This window comes from Talaromyces proteolyticus (genome assembly GCF_021365285.1).
Source record: "Talaromyces proteolyticus strain PMI_201 chromosome Unknown BGW36scaffold_11, whole genome shotgun sequence".
Taxonomy (NCBI): Eukaryota; Fungi; Ascomycota; class Eurotiomycetes; order Eurotiales; family Trichocomaceae; genus Talaromyces; species Talaromyces proteolyticus.
In genome coordinates, this window is record NW_025764287.1 from 433,189 (window position 1) to 459,058 (window position 25,870).

The window sequence follows — 25,870 nt, forward strand, 5'->3', positions numbered from 1 at the left end:
AGTAGTAGTAGCTCCAAAATATATTCAATACAGTAAGAGAAGATTATTATTCCAAGCGCACTAAAGACGCTAATCCTGACAAGCTAGACAGCGAAGCGGATAACGGAAGCTAAGAATATGATAGGCTATTTAACTATAGATTATCTAGGCTTAGTATGACAATTTACTTAGAGAGGGGTATAGCTCTAGTACTAGAACTGGCGTCTCCCAATTTTTTTTAATTTGTTTGCGGGTTGTGAGATGGGGGTTAGTCCAAGAATTATCTATTCGCCAATTTTGGTAACTAGTTAACCAACCAATTGAACTGATTGCTTAGATTTTATACGGCCTCAGAGGCTCAGAGTGTTATTGTAATGCGGCCCACATGCATGCCATTTCCCTCGAAGTGAATTGTTACTTATGGCTCATGCCTCAATCAAACATCGATGGCCCTTGGGCTGGGCGAGGAACCAAGCTTTCATTTCCATATCGGCATCCGACATCCCTTCTTTCGACGAGACTCGTGCGCTTGAAAACCGTCTAAAGAAGTGGGCCGTTGCTAATCTCAATTCGACTTTGGCCAGGTGCATACCTATACAGACTTTTCGCGAATGATTCATTGTGAGTTCACGTTCGGTACAAAGAAAATGGGTTTAGCTTACCCCGCGAGCCGCCCCCAAAGGCCATAAATGAGTCGTTCATTTCTTTTGTCGGCGTTTCCCAACGGGAGGGGTCAAAACTACATTAACTTATTAATTATCTTTCCATTTCCCTACGTAGTCAGTCCGATAGCAGGGTATATTTACGTCTGTGGGGCAGGAAAAACGACTGGATTGTTGTGTAAGCTGTATGCCTGCGTTGAAACAGTCATGCCACCCGGGATGGAATAGCCAGCCAGGACAGCGCCTCCAGATGGCACAATCCTCGGCAAGGCCGTGGCAATAACCGGGTAAGCTCTCAAGGTTTCCGTGATCACTTGGTTTAGAAATGGCAATTCTCGACAATCTGTATCACGAAAGTCCGGCGGAAGCGACGCCAATTCTTTCACAAGCCGATCTTTAATCTTCCAATCCTTACAAACAGCATATATCAAATAGGTCAGCGTCAAAGCAGTGGTGTCGCTCCCGGCCACAATGTAGGATTGAGCATTGGCTAGAATTTCTTTGTGATTGAGGATATCCTGCTCTTCAGCATTGTATAGCTTTGTGAAGAGGGTTGGCTTTGGATTTGTCGGGTTTTGCTTAAGGTGGTCTTGATAGCGTTGCACAGATTGAGTCGCATACTCTTGCAGACGCTGAATGAGTTCAGCAATTCGACGAAATACTCCAAGCTGGATGTATAAACCCGCCGTCACCAACCATGGGAAAGTGGTTTTGAAAGGCTGGTTAGAGGCTATCGTCTCAAGATCTTCTACATATTGGTTTTTCTGTCAGGAAAATGTTAGGAGCGGACGGTCAAGGCCATAACAGGCAAGAAGCGGAAGCTAAAAAAATATACCTCGCGGCGCTCTAGCATCTTAAAGGACTCGCCAAAAGTCAGTTCGCCGATGACATCCGTTGCTAAGAAAGTTGCCCATTTGAAAATATCGGCGGCACCTCTTGCCCGAATTTCATCGTCGATCCCTTCAAGCGCGAGTGATACTCGTTCCATGATTATAGGTTCATATTGTTTCAGGTTTGCATCGGAAATTGGCCCCGACATGAGTTTCCGAAGATGCGAATGATACGAAGGACTTGTCGTATTGAAGATCGTTACGGTAGATCTGGTGGTAAGGTCAAAATACCAATCTGATTTCAAGTAACGACTGCCAACTTTATGAATTTCCTTGACGGCTGGGATGTCGTTGACGTGGACTTCAGTCGGGGAGACTCGCACAATTGGGCCTGGTCACAACTAATAAGCCGTATCCCAGTACATCTGTAGACTAGTAACACCATCACAGCGTACCATATTTATTATGAAGCGAGTCGACATACTGGGCACGCCGCCCCATGAACCAGTGGTAGGTAGTAACAACCCCGGTCCAATTGGAAAGCCAAGGTCCTGGAATAGCTGATAGCGGATTTGTCCAGCTTCGACATATAATCGCCTTGTTTCACATGCTGTCAGAAATCCACACGTAGCACCAAGTTAGGAATACGATGCTCACTATTAGTAGACAACCTACAAGGCCTATGGCCACTGGAAAGGAGGAATTGTGCGTGCCGGAGCACACGGACAACAAAATGTCTATCATTATACCAATATCAGCGATAGCCTGTCAGCTAGAGGGGGGATGTGTGTTCAATAAACGAATTCGAGATATCCTCTATTACATTGCTACTCAAACCTTCTACGGCGTACCTCGCAGTTATAAGTCGGCTGTTCAGGTCGCATCGGTTGTTCGTATGGCCGAAACTAATGTTGATCGGCGAGATAGCGCCGTTCTCCGCCTCGCACCTCATTTTCACGCGGTTGTCCGGGCCGGTTTTGTAAAATTACACTTTGCGTAATTTTGAAGTGGGACTAATCAAAGTATTTTGATTGGCCAAATTTTGTCATTAGCCAATAGAAATTTAGAAGCTTTTCTTGGCCGGGGCCTAGCGGCTGCCAATATTCAAAAATAGCTAGATATATATCGGGTGTGCACTTTCCTACATTTGTACTTACTTCAAATAGTATAGTGCATAACAAATTTGGTAGTAAAATGGGTTCTGACCATAGGCCCTCAAAAAATGGTCAAACCTGATATAAATCTGTCATGTCAGATAGTTGGTCCTAACAATACCAAACACTAGTCTGGACAGCTTTCAGCGCCAAGGACAGTAACGTTGGAGACATTAATTACCCGTTTCTAGTGCGGGGAAGCGGGTGAATGATCTACACTATTTTCTTAGCTGCGACCAATAAAACTGACAATGTGAAATCGTCGAAGCCGGTTTTCTTGCATTAAGCTAGAGTCTATATCCGTCTGAATAATCACGAGGATGCGTATAATGCAGACATACAAAGGGGCGAGAAAATGGTACCTGGGCTGGTAAAATAAATTGATATTGAAATTGGCTTGATGCCTGCGCAATATGGCATCCACAACAGATTCCTTTTTTTTCACACAAGTATACATGTGGACATCAACTAGTATATATAAAAAAATTATAAAAATCACACGGGATTATTGGCTACGAAGTACTTAGGCTTTTTGTCACCCTGAGAATATCATCTGTTAGTTATATTTAGTCGAGATTACGCCCACTGCATTAACAAAACATGTTCCCCCAATTTGCTCCTCAGCATATGCAACACAAAATAAAACAGCTGGACGGAGAGAAGATGGCTCAATGGAGTAGATAATGCCGATATATGTCATTACACGTTGGCCTGTACAGTCGCAGCCAACCGTCGCTTTCTGTAAAAAACTGACTGGAAGATCAGGCATACAACTTGTTGTCATCGTCGTGCTGGCCAGGCTGGACAAGTTGGTTTCGCTTCGAGTCGTTCTTTGGATACAGTACCTGACGCACTGTGAATCCCTTCTCACAGTCCGGCCGTCGCTGCGTACTGTCTCCGTGGTAAAACTCGCAGCGGAATCGCAGGTATTGGTCGCCATTTGCAAATATAGTAATTACATCGTCTGTGTATAGTTTGCCAAAATGAAATGCTTCCTTGTCGTTTGTTGTCTCTGGGGCCCGGCGAAGCTCGACTCCGTTCACCCAAATGCACTTGCGCGTTTTGGTAGAGAGAATTGCCATGACATCTGGCATATCCATCCAATTGGTCCCTGCCGCGATGCGCGCCTCAATTCCAGGACTCCAGAACGTGACTTCGATCGCATACGCCGGAATGCGGGTGTCCTCTCGATCAGGATGTACAACAGTGGCGTACGGTCCTCGGCCCCAAGATGTCATGCGGCTCTCTAGCCTCAAGGTCAGGTCGATAGCAGAACCAGGAACGCTGATTAGTTTGCCAAGCAAAGGTAGAGGCTTCGTAAATGTTGTCCCCGGTAAGGCTCGCGGAATACTTCTAATGACAGACTCTGACCTTAGCAAATACTCATCTGGCGTCTCCCGGTATGTAGAGGCAGGTATTTCATCTGGAACTTCTTTTCCGGTGCGTGCGTCAATCGTGGTAGCGAGTTCGTCGAGATTATGCCCTTCCGTAGGGATGTTTTGTTGCTGCTTCCCCAATTCTTCGTCTCGTGCGAAGGAACTTTCGCTGGCGGTGTCGGGTAGAGGAAGTTCAATGCGTCGGTTAATGGGGGCAGCCTTTGGTGTAACTTCATTTGGTTTGAGACTGCTGTTTCCTGACCGCGAGATATCTTCATTAGCCGGAGTCACCTCTCGGTGCCATACTGGATCGTTTGTGCCTTGGCCATCTACGACAGCAGTGACAACTTTGGGCGAGTTATTCCCCGATGACATGTTGAGATGACCAACGAGGCTATCGGCGCCTTGTAGACTAGGAGAAGAGTCCTCAAAATTGAGCACCGGAAACGAGTGCACCGGAGCCACAAGCCCATCGCCGTCACCCATTGACTCACCAGAAGATTGAAAGCTACTGAAGCTGAATTCGGTCGGCCCTAGACCGTCGAAGACCCCCGAGCTACGCAATGCAGACGGAGTAATCTCGCCAAAGAGCCGTTGGTCTGTCATTTCGGGACGCGCCGTGACCACTGGGAAACTTTGTATGCTGGGAAGAGATGGATAGCGAACTGAGGCCTCCTGGTCAAGACGGGGGCGCTTCATTTGGTTCGCCCCAAAGCCGGCCGTCTGAGAGAGTGCGCATTCTTCAAAATTATCGTGGATCGACAGCTGAGAAGCATCTAATTCTTCCTCCACTGCTTCCGTGATTAAGGGAAGACCATCTTCTTCGTTTACGGAGATTTCTGCGTCTGAGTATTCATCTATGTCAGCGACGTCAGCGATCCATGCGTGTTTAAACAACTGCTTTTCTGTAGGGCGATCGTGAGGTTCTCTGCGCAGAAGTTGTGAGACAAAATCGATGCCATTCTCTGATATTCCCGCTTCTCGTAGAAGATCATACTCGACTTCTGTCGTCATGATTGTGCGCAGCATATGTGCGCCTCTGTCGTCTGCGCGACCTGTGAAAGGCGGAGTCCCACATAGAATGTGGAAAAGGACCGCTCCGAGCGACCACATATCCACTGATTGGCTATAGGGAGAAGTTCGTGGAGGTCTGTCTCAAATCTGAGTAAGTTATCTGCTTTCTGGAAAAGTTTTCATGATTGGGACACATACGGATCTCCCAGTCGCCGTCGCTTTCTCATGGAGCCTTGTCTGTAATTATCATATTCCGGATACACCTCAGGGGCACAGTAAAGGAGAGTTCCGCAGAACGTCTTCAATAAGGTCTCCTCCTGGACAGATTTGGAAAGACCAAAATCTGACAGCTTTACCCGCAGAGGATTGAGAGATGATATAAGGATATTGTCTGGCTTGATGTCACGGTGAGTAATTTTTCGCTTATGAAGGTACTGCAAAGCATGCAGGAGTTGTCTTGCAATGCTCTTGACCATATCCTCGGCAATTCTACTATTTTCTGCAAGATATGTCGACAGCTCGCCGCATGCCACGTATTCCATGATAATATAAATCCATCTATCATGTTCATGATGGTCGATATACTGGACAATATTGGGCTGCGCTTTATTAGCACCATATAAACAGTAACTCGATTTCTTGGTACTCACGTGACGAAGATCGCTCATAATTCTCATCTCGTTGTCGACTTTTTGGTCCAAGATACCATTCTTCATGAAGCGGCGTTTGTCCAGCTCTTTTGCGGCATAAACAACACCGTCTTGTTTAGTCGCTAATTTGTACACAGTCGCAAAGGCGCCCTTTCCGATCTGCCCAGTAACATTGTAAATAGAGCCACCAGTCCAGTGCATTCCATAGGGATTTCCCAATGTCCATTGAAGTGTCGGTTGCAGCGCTGGTGTGCGGCCTTGGAGGTTCTTGACTTTAGCAGTATGCCTGGCAACTCGCTGTATATATGCAACCATATTCTCCCTGTGTTGAACATTGAAACCGTCGCGGGATGGTATCCGCACAACAAAACGAACCTCCTTCTTGTCAGATGCCACGATTATGACAGACCCGTTAACGAGCATGCGAGTAGTCTGGCCATTCCTTTTCCACAAACGAGTATCGTCAACAACGGTACCGTTGGTAGACATGTCTTGTAGCATCAAAATACCATCATCATTGACGAAAATCCGAAAGTGGATATTCGATATAGTTCTGGATGTTACTTCTGGGCTCAACAAGACATCACAACGTTGTGGGTTGCGTCCAAAGACGAATCCCAATGACAAATCTTTGACGGATGAAGAAAGTCGAAGAGCGATATCTCGAGAAGAGGCGCCGTCGGAGTCGTACTCGAATTCATCCCGTTGAAGGATATGCTGCTGACCTTTGTCAAGCCGCGCTGTGGCATCAACTAATTCATGGGCTGAAGGAGATCCAGGATGGAGGATGCAGAGGATATCAGATACATCTTCATCTTGAAGCCCTGAGTTGTGTGATCCCATTCGTCTTGGGTCTGAGTATGGTTGCGTTGAACCTTGCGTTGGGTTCACATCCATGATGGAAGAGTGTTGAATAATGAAAATGTCTATGTCCTTATGCTCTGAGAAAGGTATTTGGTAGAAACAGCAAAGAAAGTAATAGAAGAACGTTGAGAACGAAAGGTAGCCAATCGATAGTAATCAGCCCCAAGTGTTGAACGGCAGCTTTTCGGAAAGAAACTTTCTCAAGTCTAACAGACCGATCGATCACCGGATGCTTCCTTGTTGAGATTCGGCTATATTCAAAATAATAAAAAGGGTCTCATCCTAGACTATAGAACCAGTATTAACGATGCCATTTGGCGGCACTTAGGACCAGGCGTATAACTGCGGTCTGATGACCTCCCTTGGGCCGCTTCTATTCAAATGTAATGAGGAGTCACTTAGAAGCCCGCTATTCACACTTGGCAATTTCCAAAATGCAGTCTACAAGTCGGGACGGGATACTGATGCGTTTTCTCTGCTCGCGGACTGGTTTCAGCCGATGTACGGAACGAAGGTTACGCAATTCAAAAAATAGTTTATGACAAGACGCTAATTGTCCGATGGCCTAGAGAAAGCTCACGCTGTCAGAATAATAAGACCGCGAACCGAAGAAGGCAGACAACTTACAACCCACGAATTCGAGCGACATCGATCGCCTATGCCAAACTCCCCTGCCAGGACATCCAAACACAAACAGAATGGTTTGTGTCCGAACAGCCAGCGTTCGCTTCTCCAATACAGGCGAAGAAGGCGGTCACACGTAGTTGGTTGTCTGGCAGGGGCGTCGTCGTCGTCGGAGAAACGCTCAATTGCAGCTGGCAGCAGATTTGTCGTCTCAGCTAGCCAGAGCGTTAAAACAGTTTAGCTTCGTCGAGATAAATAATAATCCGGCCCCGAGTATGCAGGCCCACTGACCCAGGCTCCCAGGCACTATTGCTAGCCAATGGGCGTCCGCCTTGGCTGCCTCGCGGCTGCGGCTCGTAGTGCCCGGAGAACCGCGCTGGCGATTGGTCTAGAGGGGTGAAATCGCGTGTCTACCACAGTAATTGGTTGAAGTCTATATTTCATCTCCACAGTGACATATCTATACTTTCTACCGCACTGCAGGAAATGATCTACCAGAGGAGATGTGCTATTTACTGCCATAGGGCTTGTTCGTGTCACTGCTGCGCATAAATTCCCCGGAGAGAGCAATTTTGAACACCTTGTCCAGTCGTCGCAATGCCTCTTCCGACACCTCTGTGCGCTATCAGTGCCGTTTCGGCCGAAATACTCTGGATATTGCCACTTACGATAGTGAACTATGAGCCGGTTCCCCAGAAGCTGTAGTCCCTGTTGCTTTCCGATTTCCCCCATGTCGTTATTTCCCAAACCCGAGGCTGCAAGGTCCAACCACACCATGTTCGTTTCCACGGGATCAGCCAGCTTCCCACCCTTGGACGTCCACATTTGAGCAACTCTTTTCGCCTTTACATGCGTCTCTCGGAGTTTACCATCTTCTCCATTAGGGCCAGTTCCAAAGGTTTCGTCAAGGGCTACCCTGGCGGCGGAGGCGATTACTCCCGACTGACGTGTACCGCCGCCAATAGACTTGCGAAACCACCTTGCCCGTTCAACAAACTCCTTCGATCCGACGATAATGCTGCCGATAGGTGCTCCTAGCCCTTTAGAAAAGCAAAGACTGACGCTGTCGAACAGGCGCGCATACTCATCCAAGCTCCCTGCCCCCGTCACAACAGCCTCCCATAGTCTAGCCCCATCCAGATGGACCTTAATGTTGTTCGCATGCGCCCATTCGATAATGCGCCTAGTCTCACCGAGCGGCATGACCATTCCACCAAGTGTGTTTTCCAAGCTAATCAACCTAGTCGGGCAGTAGTGGATGTTCGTTGGAGGAACATATTTTGCTTGGAGATCCTCCAAAGTTAGGTACCGGCCATTTGCCGGAACAATACCATACACTGTAGCACCTGTCCACAGACTCACTCCACCGGCTTCATATTGAAGAATATGGGCACGATGATCACAAAGAACCGAGTACGGCGGTTGTGCCAGATGCGTGCGAATGGCAATCTGATTTCCCATTGTCCCGGACATAACTAGGAGACTGGCTTCATGGTGGGTACGCTGTGCCACATATTCTTGCAAAGAATTCGTCGTGGAGTCTTCGCCAAACACGTCATCGAGTAGACTAGTCTGCGTGATAGCCTCAAGCATGGACAGGGTTGGCTTCGTCATAGTATCGCCTAGTAATGCGAAAAAATCAGCAATTGTTCACAAATCACACTACCACCTCCTGATAGGCCCACTCCTCAAGTCAAATTCTGCGGCGCCGAGACCCTGCCATGTGTTCGTCCTGCGGCTCGTCCCATTAACAGAATCTGTGATCGAAGACGCCATTGTGAGGTTGCGCTGTGCAACTCGTGGGGAAATGTGGGTAGAGCCGGGACGCCAGGTCAGTCGTCTGAGGAGCAGTGATGCTGGTTTCATCGAGCGAGCGGTAGCAGTCGAGTACAAATGAGTCATGTAGAAATGAATATATAACGAGTAACAACGCGGGGGATGACGAAGGTAAAGCCAATCACGGTTGACCTTATCTCACCGCCCGCGGCAGCGGCCCAACGCGGCCTGTTGGCAATTAATTAACTCACTATTTTTATGGTTCATCGTCTGCGTTTGGAGATGCCCTTCCTGTGTCTTCGCAATCCGTCATCTTGAGGCGCCGCGGCCTCAGCACCAGCCAGTCGCGACCCTGCCACCATGGGCCTCTCCCATCTGGCGCGCCCGTCCATTCTCTGCCAGTGCGCCTGCTGTTCGAGCTCTCTAGCCGCATGCGAGAATGAATGGGCCAGACTGTCCGATACATACTCTACGGTGACTGGCTGGCTCAGCATCGATTTAGATCGCATCAGAGTGTCTTCGGATAAGAAACAAATCCCTCAATCCTCAAGTCTCGACTTCGTCCGCGGCCGCGTCATACAGGAGATTGTATGCAGGCTATGCCACCAGAAACTAGGCGCACTCGTCCACCTGGAGCCAGAGTAAGCTGCCGCACCGCAGAATATCCTACTTGTCCTATCTACTGACTACCAACAGTGAAAAGGTATTCTGGAAGCTATCCAAGGTATCTTTTAGGGAGATCATATCGATGAAAGAATCACAGCCCGTCTTCCGAGAAGGGTCTTTACCTTGGCTTCTGTTTTCCGACCAACACGAAGTTGTGGCCCAAGACGAATCGGCCGCGAGTCCCTCTACTCCCAGCGTATCGGAGACGACGCTCAATAAAGCAATAAAAAGCCAAGGCGCGAGCCTGCACAGGATATCAAGCTCTGTTGACGAGCTCCACGACACGATGGCGGATTTGAAACAATCGTTCAAATCTCTACGGCTCGAGCTACATACCACACCCTCCTATCGTGGCCAAGTCGGTCAGTGCGACGAAGCAATGGACATGTTAAAAATCGTTTTGAAGGAACTCCAGTCCAAGGCCGATGACATCGAGAAGCTCAGGTTGGAGAACGAGTCATTGAAGTTGAAAAACAGGTACCTGGAAGAGCGCCTTGTAGGAGATTCAACCCCTCGCTTGTTGGAGGGTCGGTTTATACCAGCAGTACAAAGTCCAGGCTTTCTGAATGAAAATGGAAGGCGATCGTGGACAGAATCCGTCGCAAATCAGCAAATACCGGATTCATTTGAAGGGGATATTGAGTCACTTGATCGCACACCCATTGCCGATCCGAACGAGCCAGGGTTACCTCCTATTAAAGTTCCTCTCAAACCCGCTGTTGAGAAATTACCTATGCATATTCGTCAATTGCCGAGTCAAGACGATCAAGCTGTGTCTGGAACAACCAGGTCTCGAAGAAACTCGGGAGAGCCAGCAACAAAACGGCAGCGCCTCAATATTTCCGAAGAATCAGTAAGCTCAGTCAATGTTCAAGTGCCAAAGGAAAAACGAGGACGCCCACGCAAATCTCAAATTTCGACGTCTTCAGTACTCCAACCCCCCAACTCAACTACTGTTGTTCCCACGCCGGAAAGTCACGATACATCTCCTGTCACACCAGCAGAAGAGCTATCAGTCCACCCAGTCGAGGAGCTGGCGAGGTCAGGGGGGCCAAGAACAAGAGGCAGGCTACGGACTAGGTCTAGGCCATCAGTTTCTCGCGCTCTTTCAAGGGAAGTATCCACTACTTCAAGGACTACTCGACAGTCGAAACTGCAAGAAACATCGTCTCAACAATCTTCGGAGAAGCAGACTAATATTGCAGAAACCGAAATTCAGAGAACCCCAGTAGTTGAAGTTGCTGTCAACGTGGCAGAATTGACACCCCAAAGTGAGATCGAGGGAAATGATCTTTTTGCGAAGGGCAAGAGGGAAAAAGGCCATAAGGAAGGAAACGAAAACAATCCCGACGAACACAATGCTCGACTTACCGGCAAAGATGCACTGGCAAAAGCGGCAATGGAGAGGGAAGAAGCCATGGCTGATGGTTAAATACGTATATACGTGATGCATATCAATTGATCAGATAAGAAATATAACTGTAGCCTTACACATTATACACATATATGTATCAGTAATCTAACTCGATAGCTTATCGAAGCAATTGATATCAATTACATGTACATGTAACCTTTGAACTACATGTGCATAGGTTGTTACCGTAGGGTATATATATTTAACATTGAAGGTAGGTCTTGGTCATCACCACCGATAATTCCGCCACCCTTAGTCCCACAGATGTCAACATAATAGAAGCAACTACTTGATACACATAAACCCACATCCTTCTCGAGCCCGTTCACATGCTCGTTTGAGCAATTGCTCCTCGGTATCAGACCACTTCACACTCAGTTCGTCCCATTTTTTGCGGGCGTTGAATTCATCCCGATAAAGTTTATGCATAGCATGCAACCGAGAAACTTCGCGCGGGTCACCAGTACCTGAGTACACAATAAAAAGCGTACAGGAAGGAAGGGAATCGTATATTCTTTTAATCTTGTGGATGGTCTTTGACACTGTCAATGCTAATGTGGATGGCGGTACCGAGGCCGTAGTAGAGGTAGTTGGAGTAGTCTCCTCGGGAGGATGAATGATAGCAGTTGATGCATTCGCGTTGTTGGGATCTGGCCGGCGATTACACCAGCCTCGGACTACCTCAAGTTCCCGGAGACGCGCCCACGCAAAGTCAACTCCTCCACCAGGAATGTTGGTGTCAGAATCATCACCACACAAAGCACGCTTCATGCCATCCACAACTTGATCGTCGGTGTCACACCCAATAGAAACCGTGGCTTGAGACCCAAATCCTCGCTCAGGACTGCCCCAGTCAATGATCGCACCGGTACGGCCTTCTGGTTTGCCGCTTTTAACGGACCTCCCGAGTCTACGGAATATACTCTCGTTATTTGCGTCAGAGGTGCCCCAATGTTCACCCTTCTCGCATTTCTGCTTGACGAGTTCAAGAACAGAGCGAGCGTCCTCGATTGAATCATGGCCTGTGTGACCTTTTTGGATCTCCTTGCCGAGATATTTCTGGCAAAGCCATTTCAGTGAGCTTTTCAGCGGAGGACCACGCGGGTGGGGATAGATAATAGCCGTGTCGACAATAAATGGATGTGTGAGTTTGAGAGCGGTAAGGTCAGAGTTTAGCGAATGCCCAACAAGGATAGTACGAGGAGTAAGAATTTCCAAAAGCTCCTTTTGAATGTCTGCTAGGGTGGTGGTTACAGGGTCAAGCATTTCTTTTGTAATACCGGAATATTGAGTCAGGTAGTTGATGACTGGCAAGTCCGGCTTGACGAGCTTGTCCAAAAGCACCTCGCCATCCCACCTCACCAAACTGATGCGAGTGAGTTCGGATTTTCCCCCTTCCGTGATACACATTTCGCAATCCAAGCCTAGTACTTCCCGGCCCGCGGTCATGCTCCCTTCTTGAACGTCGACTTCGGGAGGCACTCCCTGGGCAACTGATTCGATATTTGAATCCACCCAGCCATGGTCTGCAGAAGTGCTAAGTTGGTGACGTATTTCTGCCTCTGCTGCTTTTTCGTCGGGAGAAAGAAGGGCAGGGTGTAAGACGTAATCATTTTCTCGCAAATCTTCTTTGGAGCTGACAAAAACAGTAATGGGTGTTCGTTTGGGTACAAAGCTTTTGTCCAGTCTTGGGGGGCGGGGTCCTTTTTTAACCTCGCCAGGAGTCTTTGGTAGTTGGGAGAGTAGAATAGCTTGTAGAGGTGAGTGTACTTTGTTGTATTTTTTGTCGCCGGGAGCTTTGACAGGCCATATGTGAGGGAAGATGTCTGCTAGTTCTTGTAATGGCTCTGGCAGTGTCTCTTTGGAAAGGGCTCGGGGATTAAAGCGGTGAGACTTGTCAGCTACAGGTAGACCCTGTTTCCATCGCTCAAAGTCAACATCCTCGTCATCTTCCAGTTTTTCCTCATCTTCTTTATTGGGCTCCTCGTTACGGACATCGTTATTAGGTGACTGCGTTTCTAATGATACCGATCCATCAAACATGCCAATTTCCAGTCCTGGAACCATGAGAACCGCTATTTTCCTCACATGGCCCGAATGTCTCATTGAGATCCATTGCGGTGCAACGCCATCCGCAAAGCAATACAGCAGTAAGCCCTGCAAGTCGGCAATACGGATTGAAGATTGTAGCCTCCCCTCGACATATGTTAGCGTCGGGTATTTGATTTTCTCGCCATCGTCGCCCCTTCGCCTCTTCTTCTTGTCGCTTTTGGCATTCATCAATTTCACACCATCGACAGCGATGTCGATACTGGTGACTGACTGTTCTGTGGGTGACGGTACCGAGTCTTGTAGAAATGACAATGTCTGTCCAACTCCGAATCTGCTGTCGCCGACGGGTGGAGGAGGTATAACTGGATCACCATAGTCATCAGGCTCGCGCTTGCGTTTTATCCCATTATGGGCCATAGCAGCCTGGACCTTGTTGAAAACAATTGCCAGGACAGGGTAAAAATGTGCGAGCCGACAGCGTCAATAATAACAGTAATAATATTCGAGGATCATCAATGGATACTAGTGAAAACTGCGGGTGGTTCGTGGCACGTGATCCTTATCGATAAGCACCGAATGTCAAGTGATCGTGTGGTCACGTGATGCGCATAATGAGATTTCTGGTATTCAAAATGTTACATGTATTAATTGATATCGTTGATTACTATTGAGACTTTCGGGAAGTATGTATCTTGTCTGGAATCATCCAACTTCGGACATATTATTGAAGTTCGGGCTAAAACTGCTCGGCGTTCCCTCTATAAAGTCGAGTGCGTGCCTGCCAGACCGGAGGTACATAGTTATATATATAAAGACCAGCCAAAAGCGTGTGTGATATGAATGCAAGATATATTTAGCTTGAGAAATAATGGCTATACTCGTTCTATGAGTAATCACAAAAATCGATGTCTTCCAGTTCATTAATAATCAATTTGCGCCAGTACATATGCATGGTCTCGATGGCGTCACCGTCGTAAGAAATCTTTTCCGGCTGCCGACCGCTTTCTATCTAGAAATCAATCATTGACCCCATCGAGCTGTTTAAGGAGTCCTCGCTTTCGACTTTGTACTCTCCTTCATCTCTTTTCAGCCAGCTTCTCTGAAGCCCCCTCTATCGGACTACAATACGGTGTTCCCTTTCTCACATATCCCGTCGTCTTCCCCCGCGAACAACCAACAATCGCATCCAAAACGGCAACCAAGATGTCGACCCTTCAAGAGATCACATCCGACTCCGAATTCAGCACTCATGTCACCTCGCTCAGCCCTTCAGCTCTTCTAGTGCTCTACTTCCACACCCCGTGGGCTGCACCGTGTACGCAAATGCGTACCATCCTCAGCACCCTTGCTGCAGGTTATCCAGTCACATCCCCGCCCACAACGTCCTTTGTCAGTGTCAATGCCGAGGAGCTGCCTGATATCTCGGAGCAATACGATGTTACCGCAGTCCCATTTGTCGTGTTAATCAGAAATAATCAAGTGCTCGAGTCTATCAGCGGAAGCGATGCCGTCAAGGTTCGCGATGCGATCGAGAGGCATGCTGGCCAGCCATCATCCTCCGGCGCTGCTCCAGCTGGGTCAAAATCGACCATTCCTCCGGTATTGAATGCCACGCCACGTGAGTCGGGTACATCGGGCGCCGCAACAGAAAATCCAGTCGGCTCGTTAGGCACGCCAGCGGCTCCAGTGGCTCCCCCGCAAGAAACAAAAGAAGCGCTCTTTGCACGTCTCGCCGAGCTCGTCAAGGCTGCACCCGTTATGCTTTTTATGAAAGGCACGCCAAGCTCGCCACAATGCGGCTTTAGTCGTCAGCTTGTCGGTATTCTGCGTGAAAACGGTGTTAAATACGGATTCTTCAATATTTTAGCAGATGAGGATGTGCGCCAGGGCCTAAAGGAGTTCGCAGACTGGCCAACCTTTCCTCAGCTATGGGTTCAGGGCGAACTTGTTGGTGGATTGGATATTGTAAGTTCACTTTGCCCCGTCTGTCTATAGGATGATAACCAGCCGTAACCATATGCTAACGGTGATACGTTTCAGGTCAAGGAGGAAATAAACACTGATCCTGACTTCTTGAAGGCTTATGCAGTTCAACTACCTTCAGCAGCATGAACAGATTTAAATAAAGTAAAAAAAGAAAATATGCCGCAAAACAAAATACCCAATTGCTTCAACAAGATCTCTTCAGTTGACAACAGTCGTGCTTCTAACATATTTACAAGATTCTCAAGTTGATTCATTATCCTTCATATGTGTAGACTTAAATTTGGCACGCCAATCTTTTTGAGGTTTTTTCTATTCCACCCTTATCACGACAAGATACTAGAATCAAGCAAGAATATCAAACATTTTGAATGAGTCTTTGATTCTTTATATAGGAAGGATTTATATCATTTATAATTCATTCTCGTCTAGGTTTAATATGTATGGATTTAGACATGCTTGATTACTTCCAATATTTCGAATTCTATATATATGTATATGTATACCAAGTATAAGAACACACTTGGCAATATTGCAGTTATTTTAGGTGATATATTGTAAACGCCTGCTCGCTTGGTCTTAAGAACGCGTTCAGGTGTCGGATTCCCAAGCATTTCCTTCAAACACGCCGGCTTTTCTCTTCCAAGTAAACATTTTGCTATTTACAGCGTCTTCGTCCACGTAGGCTCCTGCAAGCCATCTCTCTCCGCTTGTCGTATCAAAGGCTCGGCGGGCATGCAGCACACGCCTGTTCTCAAAGATGACACATTCGCCAGGGTTTAGCTTCAATTCGAAAATTCGCTCAGGATCTTCAATTTTGTCTGCAAAGGTCTTGAAGGCATTAATGAAGGACTCGGCCCTTATACCCCACCGTTTCATATTGGCAGAACTGATCCTAAACGGTCCTTGGAACGGAGGTGAGTAGTTGATGTGCGCAATCCAACGATTTTCGAGGGAGTCTAATGTCGTAGTGTAATTAGCAGTTTCAATAACCGGCCTGCTGGTGCGATAGTAGTGGTCATCGTGGTTGTAATGGTAAGGAACCTGAAATCGTGTAAGGATGTCCCATGATGAGGTGTCGAGATCATTCGCGGCGGAGAAAGCATCTAAAAAGAGTGATTCTCCACCCTGGCAAGAATTCTTCAGGCAATGCAACAGCTGAAATCCCGGCGGGTTGGTCATGTATAACAAATCCATATGAAAGCCCAGGTTCTGGTTTGTGTATGCAACATTTTTGGCGTGCGGGTCGTTTCGCACATCCCAGGTCGAGCCATAGAATGAATTGCGCAGAGGGCCAATGCGGGTAGCTATTTTTTCAACCATTTCTCGAGACTCCGGAATATCCTTGATAAAAATTAGGCCGTACCGTGCGAGGGCCCTGAGGGCTTTGCCAAACTTGGCGTCATTCTCTATATAATCTTTATAGCTGATCCAATGTTGCGCCTCATCCATTCCAGCTTTGTTCCAAAACACTCGCGGTCTTCCGTGTGTCTCTTTGTTGTAGTGGAAGCTGGCAGGAAAACGAATTTCGTCGGCTGTAACGCGTGTTACATGGGAGGAATCGTATCCGGGCACATCGTTATCCCATAGAATCTCCAATACTTTTTCTTCATCGACCCAGGACTCGTCTATCCATCTCATCTGGCGAGGTTTTATTTTACTGGGAATATCGCTTGTGCGGAAGTAGCGCTGTTTCGTCTTCGGGTCAACGCAGAGCGGGCAGTCGCAGCCGTCACGGAGCTGAACGTAGTAGACGTTTGTAACTCGATGCTTCTCTCGTGTTTTCTTTGTCCAGGGTACTCTCACTGAAGCCTGTGACTGTCCAAGCTCTTTGACGGTGCCCCTGAAAGTAAGCTTGGATTGTTCCTTCTTCCATTCCTCAATGCTCGTCAAATCTGCCTGTGACTTAGGGTGAGGGCCCGTCCTCGTTTTGAATCTAGGAGCATCGCTAGGAGCATCACTATGCCCAAATGTATCCGTGGAAATCAGTCGCGGAATGGGGGTTTCGCCAACGTCTGTATGCCCGGGAGAGGTAGCCTCGGTTGATTTAGAGGCTCCTCGAGCTGCTTTTGCCGAAGAATTGGACAGAGACCTTTTCTCTGAAAACCACCTGCGCGCGGGACTGGCAGCCTGGAGAGAGATTGTCCTCCCTGCCGGCCACCGTGAGGAGCGAAGCAGCAATACGCCTGGGCGATGCATGGTTGGCTTCAGCTTTGGAAATGCGGGAGGTGAATATGACGGAGAAGCGCCAGAAAAGCACGAGGTTCGTAAACTACGGGTCAACTACAGGTAAACTATAGGTAAATTACAGAATTACCCGGCGATACGGAACGCCGAGTACTCGACACATACGACGTCACTGCGATAAGAGATTTCGGTTCAACACAACAACACCGTAACATTCCAGTCTGTGTTTATCTCATTCTCGTTTCTTGTCGCCTTGCTGTTCTCTTCCTTTCCGCTATATCCCGATGCGATAGTCTCTCTTGCATGCAGACAGCCTCCTCTCTTTGCCACTTCTCTTTGCGACAGCCACTGAATGTATGTCTGCCGGAGGCCCACACCTGAAAGATGAAGGCACAAGGACGCAGGTCGTCATTGCAGGAGGCATAGCCGGACTAGTTTCAAGGTGAGTTATCGGTCGCTTTGGAGCCATGATTTCCGAAGTAGCAACATGTTAACCCTCTCCGTAGGTTCTGCATCGCGCCTCTCGACGTTGTCAAAATCCGACTACAGCTGCAGATTCACTCTCTTTCGGATCCAGCCTCGCATTATGGAATCAACGGCCCAGTGTACAAGGGGACGATTCCCACAATGAGAGCAATTATTCGGGAGGAAGGAATAACAGTATGTTTTTTGCACAAAATTACCAAGCCCAAGACCCCGGGATAGTCTGCTCTCTAACATCAACAGAGTTTATGGAAGGGGAACATCTCGGCCGAACTGCTCTATGTCTGCTACGGGGGAATCCAATTCACAGCCTATCGCACAACAAACCAAGCCCTGCAGAAACTAACCCATCGTCTACCGCCATCCGTCGAGTCCTTCATCTCTGGTGCTGTCGCTGGTGGTCTTGCTACTGCGTCCACATACCCGCTCGACCTCCTCCGCACTCGGTTCGCCGCGCAAGGGAAGCGAAGAATCTATACTTCTATATTGTCCTCCGTTCGGGACATCGCTCGTCATGAAGGCTCGCGCGGGTTCTTTCGCGGCTGCTCCGCCGCGGTTGCCCAGATCGTACCGTATATGGGCCTGTTCTTCGCAGCATACGAAGCCCTGCGTCCCCCTCTATCCCAGTTTGACAGCCTGCCCTTTGGGTCTGGTGATGCGGCAGCGGGCGTAATCGCCAGCGTTATTGCTAAAACAGGTGTATTTCCTCTGGATCTGGTGCGCAAACGATTGCAGGTGCAGGGCCCACATCGCTCGCGGTATGTCCATACCAATATACCTGAGTATCGTGGCGTTGCTAGGACAATCTCAGTGATACTAAAAACGCAGGGCGCCCGGGGATTATACCGTGGACTGACGGTCAGTCTGGTCAAGGCTGCTCCAGCAAGCGCGGTGACTATGTGGACGTATGAACGAGTGCTCAAGATGCTGCAGGACGTTGACCATTCTACAGGTGTCTAGCCTCGCAATTATATCACCATCACTATTATTTGATATTTATGGCGTTTTAGAGATGGGCGGCTTTCTTGTTTTAATAGATCATGTTCTAGAATTCCCACAGGGGTAGCATAGTCACTTTACAACCTAATGTCAGACAATTTTCAAATAGAGCAATTATTATTTTTAAATAATTTTATTCGTCGTTAAAGGTTGACCCTAGCGGCCGAAGTTATTAGCAGCTTTCGTGTTAACAACAGGGGTTGTCTCAGGAATCATCAAAGCGGGATGGATGCCGGATGTGCGGGGATATGTGCGACGGATACTCTCTCTACTTGATAGCTCAACTAAGCAGTAGAGAACCGAAATATGGAATAGTAACAAGGCTTATTAAGTGGGTTATAAAGCGAATCGTGCCAACTGATGTTGAAAAAAAAGGAACCAGGTACCGCAATTCGCCTAGTACTCGAGCTCCTCCTCGCCCTCGACGTCAATGCTGTCGCTGGCAACCTCTTCGTAGTCCTTCTCAAGGGCGGCCAAGTCCTCACGGGCCTCGGAGAACTCGCCTTCCTCCATACCCTCACCGACGTACCAATGCACGAAGGCTCGCTTGGAGTACATGAGATCGAACTTGTGGTCAAGACGGTTCCAGGCCTCAGCAATGGCTGTAGTGTTGGACAGCATGCTGACGGATCGGTCGACAGGGGCCAGCTCGCCTCCAGGAACACGCACGGGCTTCTGATAGTTAATGCCGAGCTTGAAGCCAGTGGGACACCATTCGACCAAGTTGAACGATGACTTCGCCTTGAGCGAGGCAATGGCGGCATTGCAGTCACGAGGAACAGCATCACCACGGTATAGCAGAGCAACAGCCATGTACTTGCCATTGCGGGGATCGCAAACCACCATCTGGTTGTTTGGCTCGAAGCATTGGAGGGTGAGGTCATTAACCTTGAAGCTCTCGTGAGAACTGCGGTTCTTGGAGACAACAGGGGCGTAGGAGATCAATGGGTAGTGGATACGGGGGAAAGGCACTAAGTTGGTCTGGAACTCGTTGAGGTCGACGTTGAGGGCACCGTCGAAGCGGAGGGAGGAAGTAATAGAGCTGACGACCTGGGCGATCAGGCGATTAAGGTGTTCGTAGCTGGGGCGGGGAATGTCTAGGTTGCGACGGCAAATGTCGTAGACGGCCTCATTGTCGACCAAGAAGGTGCAGTCTGAGTTTTCGATAGTACTGTGTGTGGAGAGAACAGCATTGTATGGCTCGACGACGGCAGTCGAGACACGAGGGGCCGGGTAGACAGAGAACTCGAGCTTGCACTTCTTTCCGTAGTCGGTAGAGAGACGCTCAAGCAGCAAAGCACCAAAGCCGGATCCAGTACCACCACCGAAGGAGTGGAAAATCAAGAAACCTTGGAGCGATGTGCAGTTGTCTATATATCTGGTCAGCGACTATCCATGGCTTATTCGAAGAATTCATCTAGTCCAACGCACCGGCAACACGACGAATGCGGTCGATGACATTGTCGACGAGCTCTTTTCCAATGGTGTAGTGACCACGAGCATCTGTATATTCCTTCTCAGCATTTCCAATTGCATACATCATCATCATCATCATCATCATCATCATCATTGTGAAAGAGTCGTACAGTTATTGGCCGCATCCTCCTTGCCGCTAATCAGCATTTCCGGGTGGAACAGAGAGCGGTAGTCACCGGTGCGGATCTCATCAATAGGCTTCGCGAGTCAGCATTGTAATGGCAGCATATGAAGCTGTATTTCGCGTCTCCTGAACATACCGAGGGGTCCAAGTCCACGAAGATTGAGCGAGGAACATATTTACCACCACTGGTCTCGGTAAAAAAGGTCTCGTAGGAGCCCGCATCACCGATTTCCTGGGCAGCTTCTGCGTCAACTCGACCATCGGCCTTCAGACCGTGTTCGAGCAGGTACCTGTCAAGCTCTATCAGAATCGAGTGGGCACGAGAATAGCGGTGAGCACTTACAGCTCCCAGGCGCTGTTACCAAGCTGGGTACCGGCCTGGCCGATGTGAAGGTGGCAGATCTGGAGATAAGCAGGTTAGCATGGTTCGAAGGCATTGAGAACACTGGTCGCCATAGTCGATGCAACCTCCGACGTGGCGTGAACGAGGATGTGGATGGACGCTCGCTCTGGTCAAGATTCAGGGGAACAGGTGGGGTGGGGTAAACAATGATGGGAGCGGGACGCAGGACGCACCTCACCGCGCATTGCAACTGTTCAGCACACACGAGGATGTCAGGAGAAAGGCAACAGAGAGTCGAGGGAAAGACAGCAGGGCTCTGTCGGGCGAGGATAGGTATAGAATATGCGAGTGACAGGTATGGGGGAGAGGACAGGAATGAAGAGACCAGGACAGGCGGTGACCGCCAGCACTAGTTGCTGGTACTCTACTAGGTACGGACTAGCGTCTATGGCCTAGTTTGCTGATCTCTGGTTAATATTCTAAATAATATCAGTATGTTCGAAATAATAACAATATCGCTGATGTTATTGTTTAGCAATTCTCTATATAAATCATATGTTCCAATGATGCCATGAGAATGGCATGTAATTAGTACATGGCTCGTGGAAAACCCTGTCTCATTAAATCAATGATGCGTACGGTGGTGGATTTCGTATACAACCTATTTATGATATGCTAACAATTGTGAACGTGCAAACAGAATCTACCCGCTTGTTGCAAATACTAATGATCGTCTGCAACGTGTCATGCGCCTTGAACAACTTTCCGAGCTTGGCAATATTACCAGCAGCTGATGCCATAGCGTATCAAGGTAGTTATGAAAGTCAGGAAGTCGGAATTCGGATTGTCCAAAATCGTATAGATCCCAAACGCGGCGTCGACTGTGGGAACTAGGACGCGCAACATACCTCAACTCTCGGCCACCCATCATCACAAGCGCATGCTGTGAATCCTGCTTGGTGGTATGAGAAGGGTGGCTACTTGGATGACGCTGCAGGGGGAGGGGGAGGAGGAGGAGGCATCTGATCAAAGGGACCTTGACTTTCTCGGTTGGCGCAAGGAATATCTCGAGAATGTAAAGATGGTGTTTATACGTGCAACGGTAGCGATAGTAAGACAGCTAGACCTTTTCTTTGACGAGTACATCACCCACGTTGATGCTATAGATGTAGGCGACGACCGGGCAGGTGCCGCGATGGCGTTGGATGATCATGTTTCGCTTGTGCGTGGGTGGATGTGTCTGTAATATCAATTGATGGTGGCAGCGAGCAGAAGTGCTGACACAGTAATATTAATCACATTAGTATTATTAATCCAGTCATGCCTGGATATACCCATACCTGGTGAACACAGAACAAGTGAAGAGAAAGTCGATGTAGTATACAGAAGAGGAGAGAGAGAATAGAGACCAGGAAGGAGCGCGGATCATGTGACATCCTTATTAATAGGTAGTGACATGTTTAGTACTCTAAGATGCACATAATTATGCGCGCGGATTCTCATAAGAATAATGTATTATGTTATATAATCGCCAAGAGCCAGTGGAGAAAGCAGTACGCGTCCAAGACTTTTACAGGATGTGATTAATCGATTTCCTGCATCTGGCTTGCCTCTCGGGAGAAAAAAGGGGAAAAAAAAAAAAAAAAAACCGCCACTCGCGCCATTATTATTCTTAAAATCTATTAATACATACAGTATCAAGTTAATGCGTCCTCTGTGAGAAATATTCCTGAGCATTGACTTCCCGTTATCTCTGTCGATCACCCTGCTATCTCCGCTTGGGCGCTCCCCATCACTCCACCACCACTCCGTCGATGTCTGTAATTACGGAGTCGAGGCCCTTCTTCGCCTGCCAATGGCAATGAGTAGTCTGATTCTTGACAGCTCGACCGTCTGTCCTTCCCGTGCCGAACCAGATTATCCCACTTAATACTGTGATCGGTTTGATTGCCATCTTTTTTCCTCCCCCGGGATTCTCATCCTGGCTTATCCTCGTCCTGCTCTTCGTTTTTTCGTTGCCTCTCTCCGTACTGATTTATGTTTTTATCCTGTTCTGTTCCATCTCCTTCTGTCTACTCTTCTCTCTTTCTATCCTTAACCGTATGTGATTGTGAAGTTGTGAACTGCAGTCTCCACTCTTCATTCCTCGCTGACATTCTTTCTAGAAACCTAGTGATTCGGCTGTGCTATCTGGCCTGGTGCCAGCATGACGACCCCAGTACACGAGATCGACGAACCGAACTACTTCGACGAAGCTGCCGCGACAGATGCCACTGGCAATCGTGGTCGTTCCCACTTGAACCTGGAAACCCGTGATTTACCATCTGGGATCCCGGAGCGCTCCCCATCTGCTGTCCGCGAGTATGCCTTGAGACTGGACGACGACCTGGCCGTGCTGGAGGCCGAAAGAGTCGTGTCCAATTCACAGAGAAGCGATGGCCCTTCATTGCAGCGATCCCGCTCGCATCCGTCCCAGGCCGTCGACGAGTTTGACGTTGCGACTAATCCTCTCCACGAGACCGCTGCCATTTACAACCCACCTGAGACCCCGACCACCAACTTGGCTAGGATTTTCAAGCGCATTCATCAGTCGAGCTTCCTCGTCCGGTACTTCTTTTATATCTCGCCCGTCACGCTGATCATCTTGGTTCCGTTGTTATTGGGAGCTCTGGTATTCAAAGATGCTAGTGTAGGCGGCGTGAAACTGTTGTGGTTCAGTATTTGGTTAGAGATATTCTGGTTAACTCTCTGGGCTGGTAGAGTACGTTACATCCAAAAAAAGGAAAAACCAAAAAAACCAAAACATAAAGACAAAGAGCAGTCGAGCTGATAGGTTTACTCTAGATTGCCGCAAAATGTATTCCATATGCATTGGGTATCATTACCACCGTGTTCACCAATAACTCGAGAAAGTGGCGGGATCTAGGAAGAATGCTTGAGCTCCCAATAACCCTTTTCTTCTGGTGGCTTGGTGTCGAAATCTCCTTCTTGCCAACCATGACCAACCACCATCTCGACGGCAACAAAGAAGTCCAGTCCTGGGAAAGCACAATGAATAAAGTGATCGTATCCATTTTTGTCGGTGCAATTCTGAACCTCATCGAGAAGCTCATCATCCAGTTGATCGCCATCAGCTTCCACACCAGAACTTACGCCGATCGCATTGAGATCAACAAGTTCCAGATTGGCAGCTTGGTCAAGTTGTATGACTATTCGCGCCACACCATCTCTGAGAAGGATGAGGATTTCGAGGAGTCCGGCAGTGCCGGCCATTCGGGCACCAAGACCCCGATGAATGTGGCTGATGCGGCCCTCCGTGTTGGCAAAAAGACTCTCAACAAGGTTGGCGATGTCGCTGGAACAGTGGCCGGCGACTTCACTGGCCGCAAAGTCACCAAGAGCAACCACCCTCATCAAGTTGTCCTCACTCTTCTGAGCACGAATACCGGCAGTCAAGTGCTGGCTCGACGCCTCTATCGAACTTTCTCCAGACCCGAGTTTGATACCGTTTTCTCCGGTGATCTTAAAGCCGCGTTCGATAGCAATGACGAGGCTGAAGCTGCATTCACTATGTTTGACAAAGATATGAACGGAGACATTTCCATGGAAGAGCTTGAAGCCGTCTGCGTTGAGATTGGTCGCGAGCGGAAATCCATCACTGCTTCGTTGAAGGATCTAGACTCGGTCGTTTCAAAGCTGGATGGAGTTCTATTTTTCATCGTCTGCGTGATCACCCTGATTGTCTTCTTGTCCTTGATCTCAACGTCGGCGGCCGGAGTGCTTACCTCCGCTGGCTCATCGATCCTGGCGCTTTCATGGTTGTTTTCTGCAACAGCGCAAGAATTCTTACAGTCTGTCATTTTCGTGTTCGTCAAGCATCCGTTCGATGTCGGTGATCGTGTAACCATCTACGGCAATACCGGTGATAACCTTACAGGGGATGACTACTTCGTGAAGGAGATCTCTCTTCTCTACACCGAATTTAAGAAGATGCAGGGGCATATTGTACAGGCTCCTAACAGCTATCTCAACACTCTCTTTATTCTCAACCAGCGCCGTTCTGGTGGTCTAGCAGAAGCTGTTCCCATCGTCATTAAATATGGCACTTCTATTGAACAGATGGACGCCCTACGACAACGACTACTCGAATTTGTGCGTGTGGAAAAGCGCGAATATCAGGGAAACATTATCACTGAATTACGCGAAGTCACCGAAGCCTTTTCGTTGACTCTCAATATTGTATTTTTTTACAAGTCCAATTGGCAGAACGAGGGACTTCGTCTTCAGCGACGCAACAAGTTTATTTGCATGCTGATGGTATCTATGCAAGAGATCGGCATTGAAGGGCCTCGCATGAACCTCCAAGGAGCTCATGTTGATTACCCCTTCCACCTCAGCCACCACGGGCAGCCGCCTAGCTACGCAGCGTCTACCGTCAACAATAATAATAACGACCCACGCCAGCCTGCGACCGAAACAATTCTCGAGGAACGAGAGCCTGGCCTCACCGAGAATACGGCGACTAGTACTGGTAGTTCTGTTCGACCCCAGCATTCCATTCTGCGCAAGGGCTCCGTTGCTGCTGCGGCTCGTGCTCGTGGTGAATCCCTCTCTAGACCGGGTCGTCACGTCGATTTCTCGTTGGGCACCTCGCAGATGGCTGCTGGTGATCTTATGGGCGATGTCTTTGAAGACCGAAATCCCTCGCGGCTCGAAGAAGTCGTTCGCAACGCCAATCGTGAGGCTTTGGAGCGGCGACTGCGTGAGGACGAGGCGGCTGCAAGATCGCCTCGCCCATCGAATTCAACGACGCGTGCGCGCGTGCAGGGCGGTCTTGGAGCACCAGATGGTCGCCAATCGACAGAGTCTCGACAGTCTTCGCGGGTGAGTCGGTCATCCTCGGCTCACCGGAATCGTTTCCTGTCGCGCTTCGGATCGCAACACACCAGCAGGCGGGGACCTGATGAAGAAGACTTGATGGAGCAGGGGCGTTACGAAATGAGCGAGGTTCCTTTAGAGCCGGATTCGACGTCCCCTACGACCGAAAGATCGCCTAAGGATAATTTGGCGTGATGGATAATGACGTTGTTTATATTTGTAAATACTTAGAGTTTTTGTCTGTTTTTGTGTTTATAGAATATTTGTTTTATAGATATTATCTTTTGCATAGTTTGACACGCAAAGCAGTGTTTATGTCATTATCGAATACATTGC

At 48.5% G+C, this 25,870-nt stretch overlaps 11 protein-coding genes across 11 annotated transcripts; 4 read left to right on the top strand and 7 right to left on the bottom strand.

Moving 5' to 3' along the window:
* Positions 1-202: 202 nt before the first annotated feature.
* BGW36DRAFT_386604 (putative benzoate 4-monooxygenase cytochrome P450) lies at positions 203-2,364 on the bottom strand. Its single transcript, XM_046217021.1, has 6 exons — positions 2,129-2,364; positions 1,927-2,068; positions 1,477-1,862; positions 786-1,405; positions 642-718; positions 203-580 (listed from the first exon to the last, which is right to left on the bottom strand). The coding sequence occupies exons 1-6, from the start codon at positions 2,213-2,215 to the stop codon at positions 405-407; spliced, it is 1,488 nt and encodes a 495-aa protein (XP_046067946.1). The 5' UTR covers positions 2,216-2,364; the 3' UTR covers positions 203-404.
* Positions 2,365-3,386: 1,022 nt separating this feature from the next.
* On the bottom strand, positions 3,387-6,562 carry BGW36DRAFT_431193 (uncharacterized protein; the record flags this gene model as incomplete). Its single annotated transcript, XM_046220955.1, has 3 exons — positions 3,387-5,151; positions 5,214-5,614; positions 5,666-6,562. The coding sequence occupies 3 exons, from the start codon at positions 6,560-6,562 to the stop codon at positions 3,387-3,389; spliced, it is 3,063 nt and encodes a 1,020-aa protein (XP_046067947.1).
* A 1,099-nt stretch (positions 6,563-7,661) lies between these two features.
* On the bottom strand, positions 7,662-8,929 carry BGW36DRAFT_431194 (l-allo-threonine aldolase; the record flags this gene model as incomplete). The annotated part of the gene is made up of 3 exons (XM_046220956.1): positions 7,662-7,768; positions 7,822-8,775; positions 8,839-8,929. The coding sequence occupies 3 exons, from the start codon at positions 8,927-8,929 to the stop codon at positions 7,662-7,664; spliced, it is 1,152 nt and encodes a 383-aa protein (XP_046067948.1).
* Positions 8,930-9,289: 360 nt separating this feature from the next.
* BGW36DRAFT_304448 (uncharacterized protein) lies at positions 9,290-11,027 on the top strand (the record flags this gene model as incomplete). The annotated part of the gene is made up of 2 exons (XM_046211973.1): positions 9,290-9,570; positions 9,626-11,027. The coding sequence occupies 2 exons, from the start codon at positions 9,290-9,292 to the stop codon at positions 11,025-11,027; spliced, it is 1,683 nt and encodes a 560-aa protein (XP_046067949.1).
* A 267-nt stretch (positions 11,028-11,294) lies between these two features.
* Positions 11,295-13,478, bottom strand: BGW36DRAFT_303677 (putative exonuclease; the record flags this gene model as incomplete). Its single annotated transcript, XM_046211899.1, has 1 exon — positions 11,295-13,478. One exon carries the CDS (start codon positions 13,476-13,478, stop codon positions 11,295-11,297), a length of 2,184 nt encoding a protein of 727 aa, XP_046067950.1.
* A 466-nt stretch (positions 13,479-13,944) lies between these two features.
* Positions 13,945-15,484, top strand: BGW36DRAFT_347920 (putative thioredoxin). Its single transcript, XM_046213250.1, has 2 exons — positions 13,945-15,026; positions 15,102-15,484. Exons 1-2 carry the CDS (start codon positions 14,265-14,267, stop codon positions 15,171-15,173), a joined length of 834 nt encoding a protein of 277 aa, XP_046067951.1. The 5' UTR covers positions 13,945-14,264; the 3' UTR covers positions 15,174-15,484.
* Positions 15,485-17,405, bottom strand: BGW36DRAFT_386617 (uncharacterized protein). The gene has a single exon (XM_046217022.1). The coding sequence runs from the start codon at positions 17,241-17,243 to the stop codon at positions 15,636-15,638; it is 1,608 nt and encodes a 535-aa protein (XP_046067952.1). The 5' UTR covers positions 17,244-17,405; the 3' UTR covers positions 15,485-15,635.
* Positions 17,406-17,429: 24 nt separating this feature from the next.
* Positions 17,430-18,848, top strand: BGW36DRAFT_386618 (mitochondrial carrier domain-containing protein). The gene is made up of 3 exons (XM_046217023.1): positions 17,430-17,673; positions 17,738-17,891; positions 17,958-18,848. Exons 1-3 carry the CDS (start codon positions 17,588-17,590, stop codon positions 18,672-18,674), a joined length of 957 nt encoding a protein of 318 aa, XP_046067953.1. The 5' UTR covers positions 17,430-17,587; the 3' UTR covers positions 18,675-18,848.
* BGW36DRAFT_386622 (tubulin subunit TubB) lies at positions 18,849-21,102 on the bottom strand. Its single transcript, XM_046217024.1, has 6 exons — positions 20,890-21,102; positions 20,657-20,715; positions 20,450-20,603; positions 20,300-20,387; positions 20,145-20,216; positions 18,849-20,083 (listed from the first exon to the last, which is right to left on the bottom strand). The coding sequence occupies exons 1-6, from the start codon at positions 20,899-20,901 to the stop codon at positions 19,110-19,112; spliced, it is 1,359 nt and encodes a 452-aa protein (XP_046067954.1). The 5' UTR covers positions 20,902-21,102; the 3' UTR covers positions 18,849-19,109.
* A 41-nt stretch (positions 21,103-21,143) lies between these two features.
* On the bottom strand, positions 21,144-22,158 carry BGW36DRAFT_39738 (uncharacterized protein). Its single transcript, XM_046218291.1, has 3 exons — positions 21,997-22,158; positions 21,783-21,933; positions 21,144-21,692 (listed from the first exon to the last, which is right to left on the bottom strand). The coding sequence occupies exons 1-3, from the start codon at positions 22,083-22,085 to the stop codon at positions 21,360-21,362; spliced, it is 573 nt and encodes a 190-aa protein (XP_046067955.1). The 5' UTR covers positions 22,086-22,158; the 3' UTR covers positions 21,144-21,359.
* A 704-nt stretch (positions 22,159-22,862) lies between these two features.
* On the top strand, positions 22,863-25,729 carry BGW36DRAFT_362982 (Mechanosensitive ion channel family; the record flags this gene model as incomplete). The annotated part of the gene is made up of 2 exons (XM_046214430.1): positions 22,863-23,417; positions 23,501-25,729. The coding sequence occupies 2 exons, from the start codon at positions 22,863-22,865 to the stop codon at positions 25,727-25,729; spliced, it is 2,784 nt and encodes a 927-aa protein (XP_046067956.1).
* Between the last annotated feature and the right edge of the window lie 141 nt (positions 25,730-25,870).

Coding starts and splice junctions, on each gene's coding strand:
- BGW36DRAFT_39738 (XM_046218291.1), bottom strand. CDS start 22,085: ATGATCCGCGCTCCTTCCTGGTCTCTATTCTCTCTCTCCTCTTCTGTA. Junction 21,934..21,996: donor ACTTGTTCTGTGTTCACCAG/GTATGGGTATAT, acceptor TTACTGTGTCAG/CACTTCTGCTCGCTGCCACC. Junction 21,693..21,782: donor ATGTACTCGTCAAAGAAAAG/GTCTAGCTGTCT, acceptor GAGAAAGTCAAG/GTCCCTTTGATCAGATGCCT.
- BGW36DRAFT_347920 (XM_046213250.1), top strand. CDS start 14,265: ATGTCGACCCTTCAAGAGATCACATCCGACTCCGAATTCAGCACTCAT. Junction 15,027..15,101: donor TTGTTGGTGGATTGGATATT/GTAAGTTCACTT, acceptor GATACGTTTCAG/GTCAAGGAGGAAATAAACAC.
- BGW36DRAFT_386604 (XM_046217021.1), bottom strand. CDS start 2,215: ATGATAGACATTTTGTTGTCCGTGTGCTCCGGCACGCACAATTCCTCC. Junction 1,863..1,926: donor CTCGCTTCATAATAAATATG/GTACGCTGTGAT, acceptor AGTTGTGACCAG/GCCCAATTGTGCGAGTCTCC. Junction 1,406..1,476: donor AGATGCTAGAGCGCCGCGAG/GTATATTTTTTT, acceptor TTTTCCTGACAG/AAAAACCAATATGTAGAAGA.
- BGW36DRAFT_386618 (XM_046217023.1), top strand. CDS start 17,588: ATGTCTGCCGGAGGCCCACACCTGAAAGATGAAGGCACAAGGACGCAG. Junction 17,674..17,737: donor ATAGCCGGACTAGTTTCAAG/GTGAGTTATCGG, acceptor CCCTCTCCGTAG/GTTCTGCATCGCGCCTCTCG. Junction 17,892..17,957: donor TTCGGGAGGAAGGAATAACA/GTATGTTTTTTG, acceptor TAACATCAACAG/AGTTTATGGAAGGGGAACAT.
- BGW36DRAFT_386622 (XM_046217024.1), bottom strand. Junction 20,217..20,299: donor GGAGGATGCGGCCAATAACT/GTACGACTCTTT, acceptor AGGAATATACAG/ATGCTCGTGGTCACTACACC. Junction 20,084..20,144: donor CCGCATTCGTCGTGTTGCCG/GTGCGTTGGACT, acceptor CCAGATATATAG/ACAACTGCACATCGCTCCAA.
- BGW36DRAFT_386617 (XM_046217022.1), bottom strand. CDS start 17,243: ATGCATCGCCCAGGCGTATTGCTGCTTCGCTCCTCACGGTGGCCGGCA.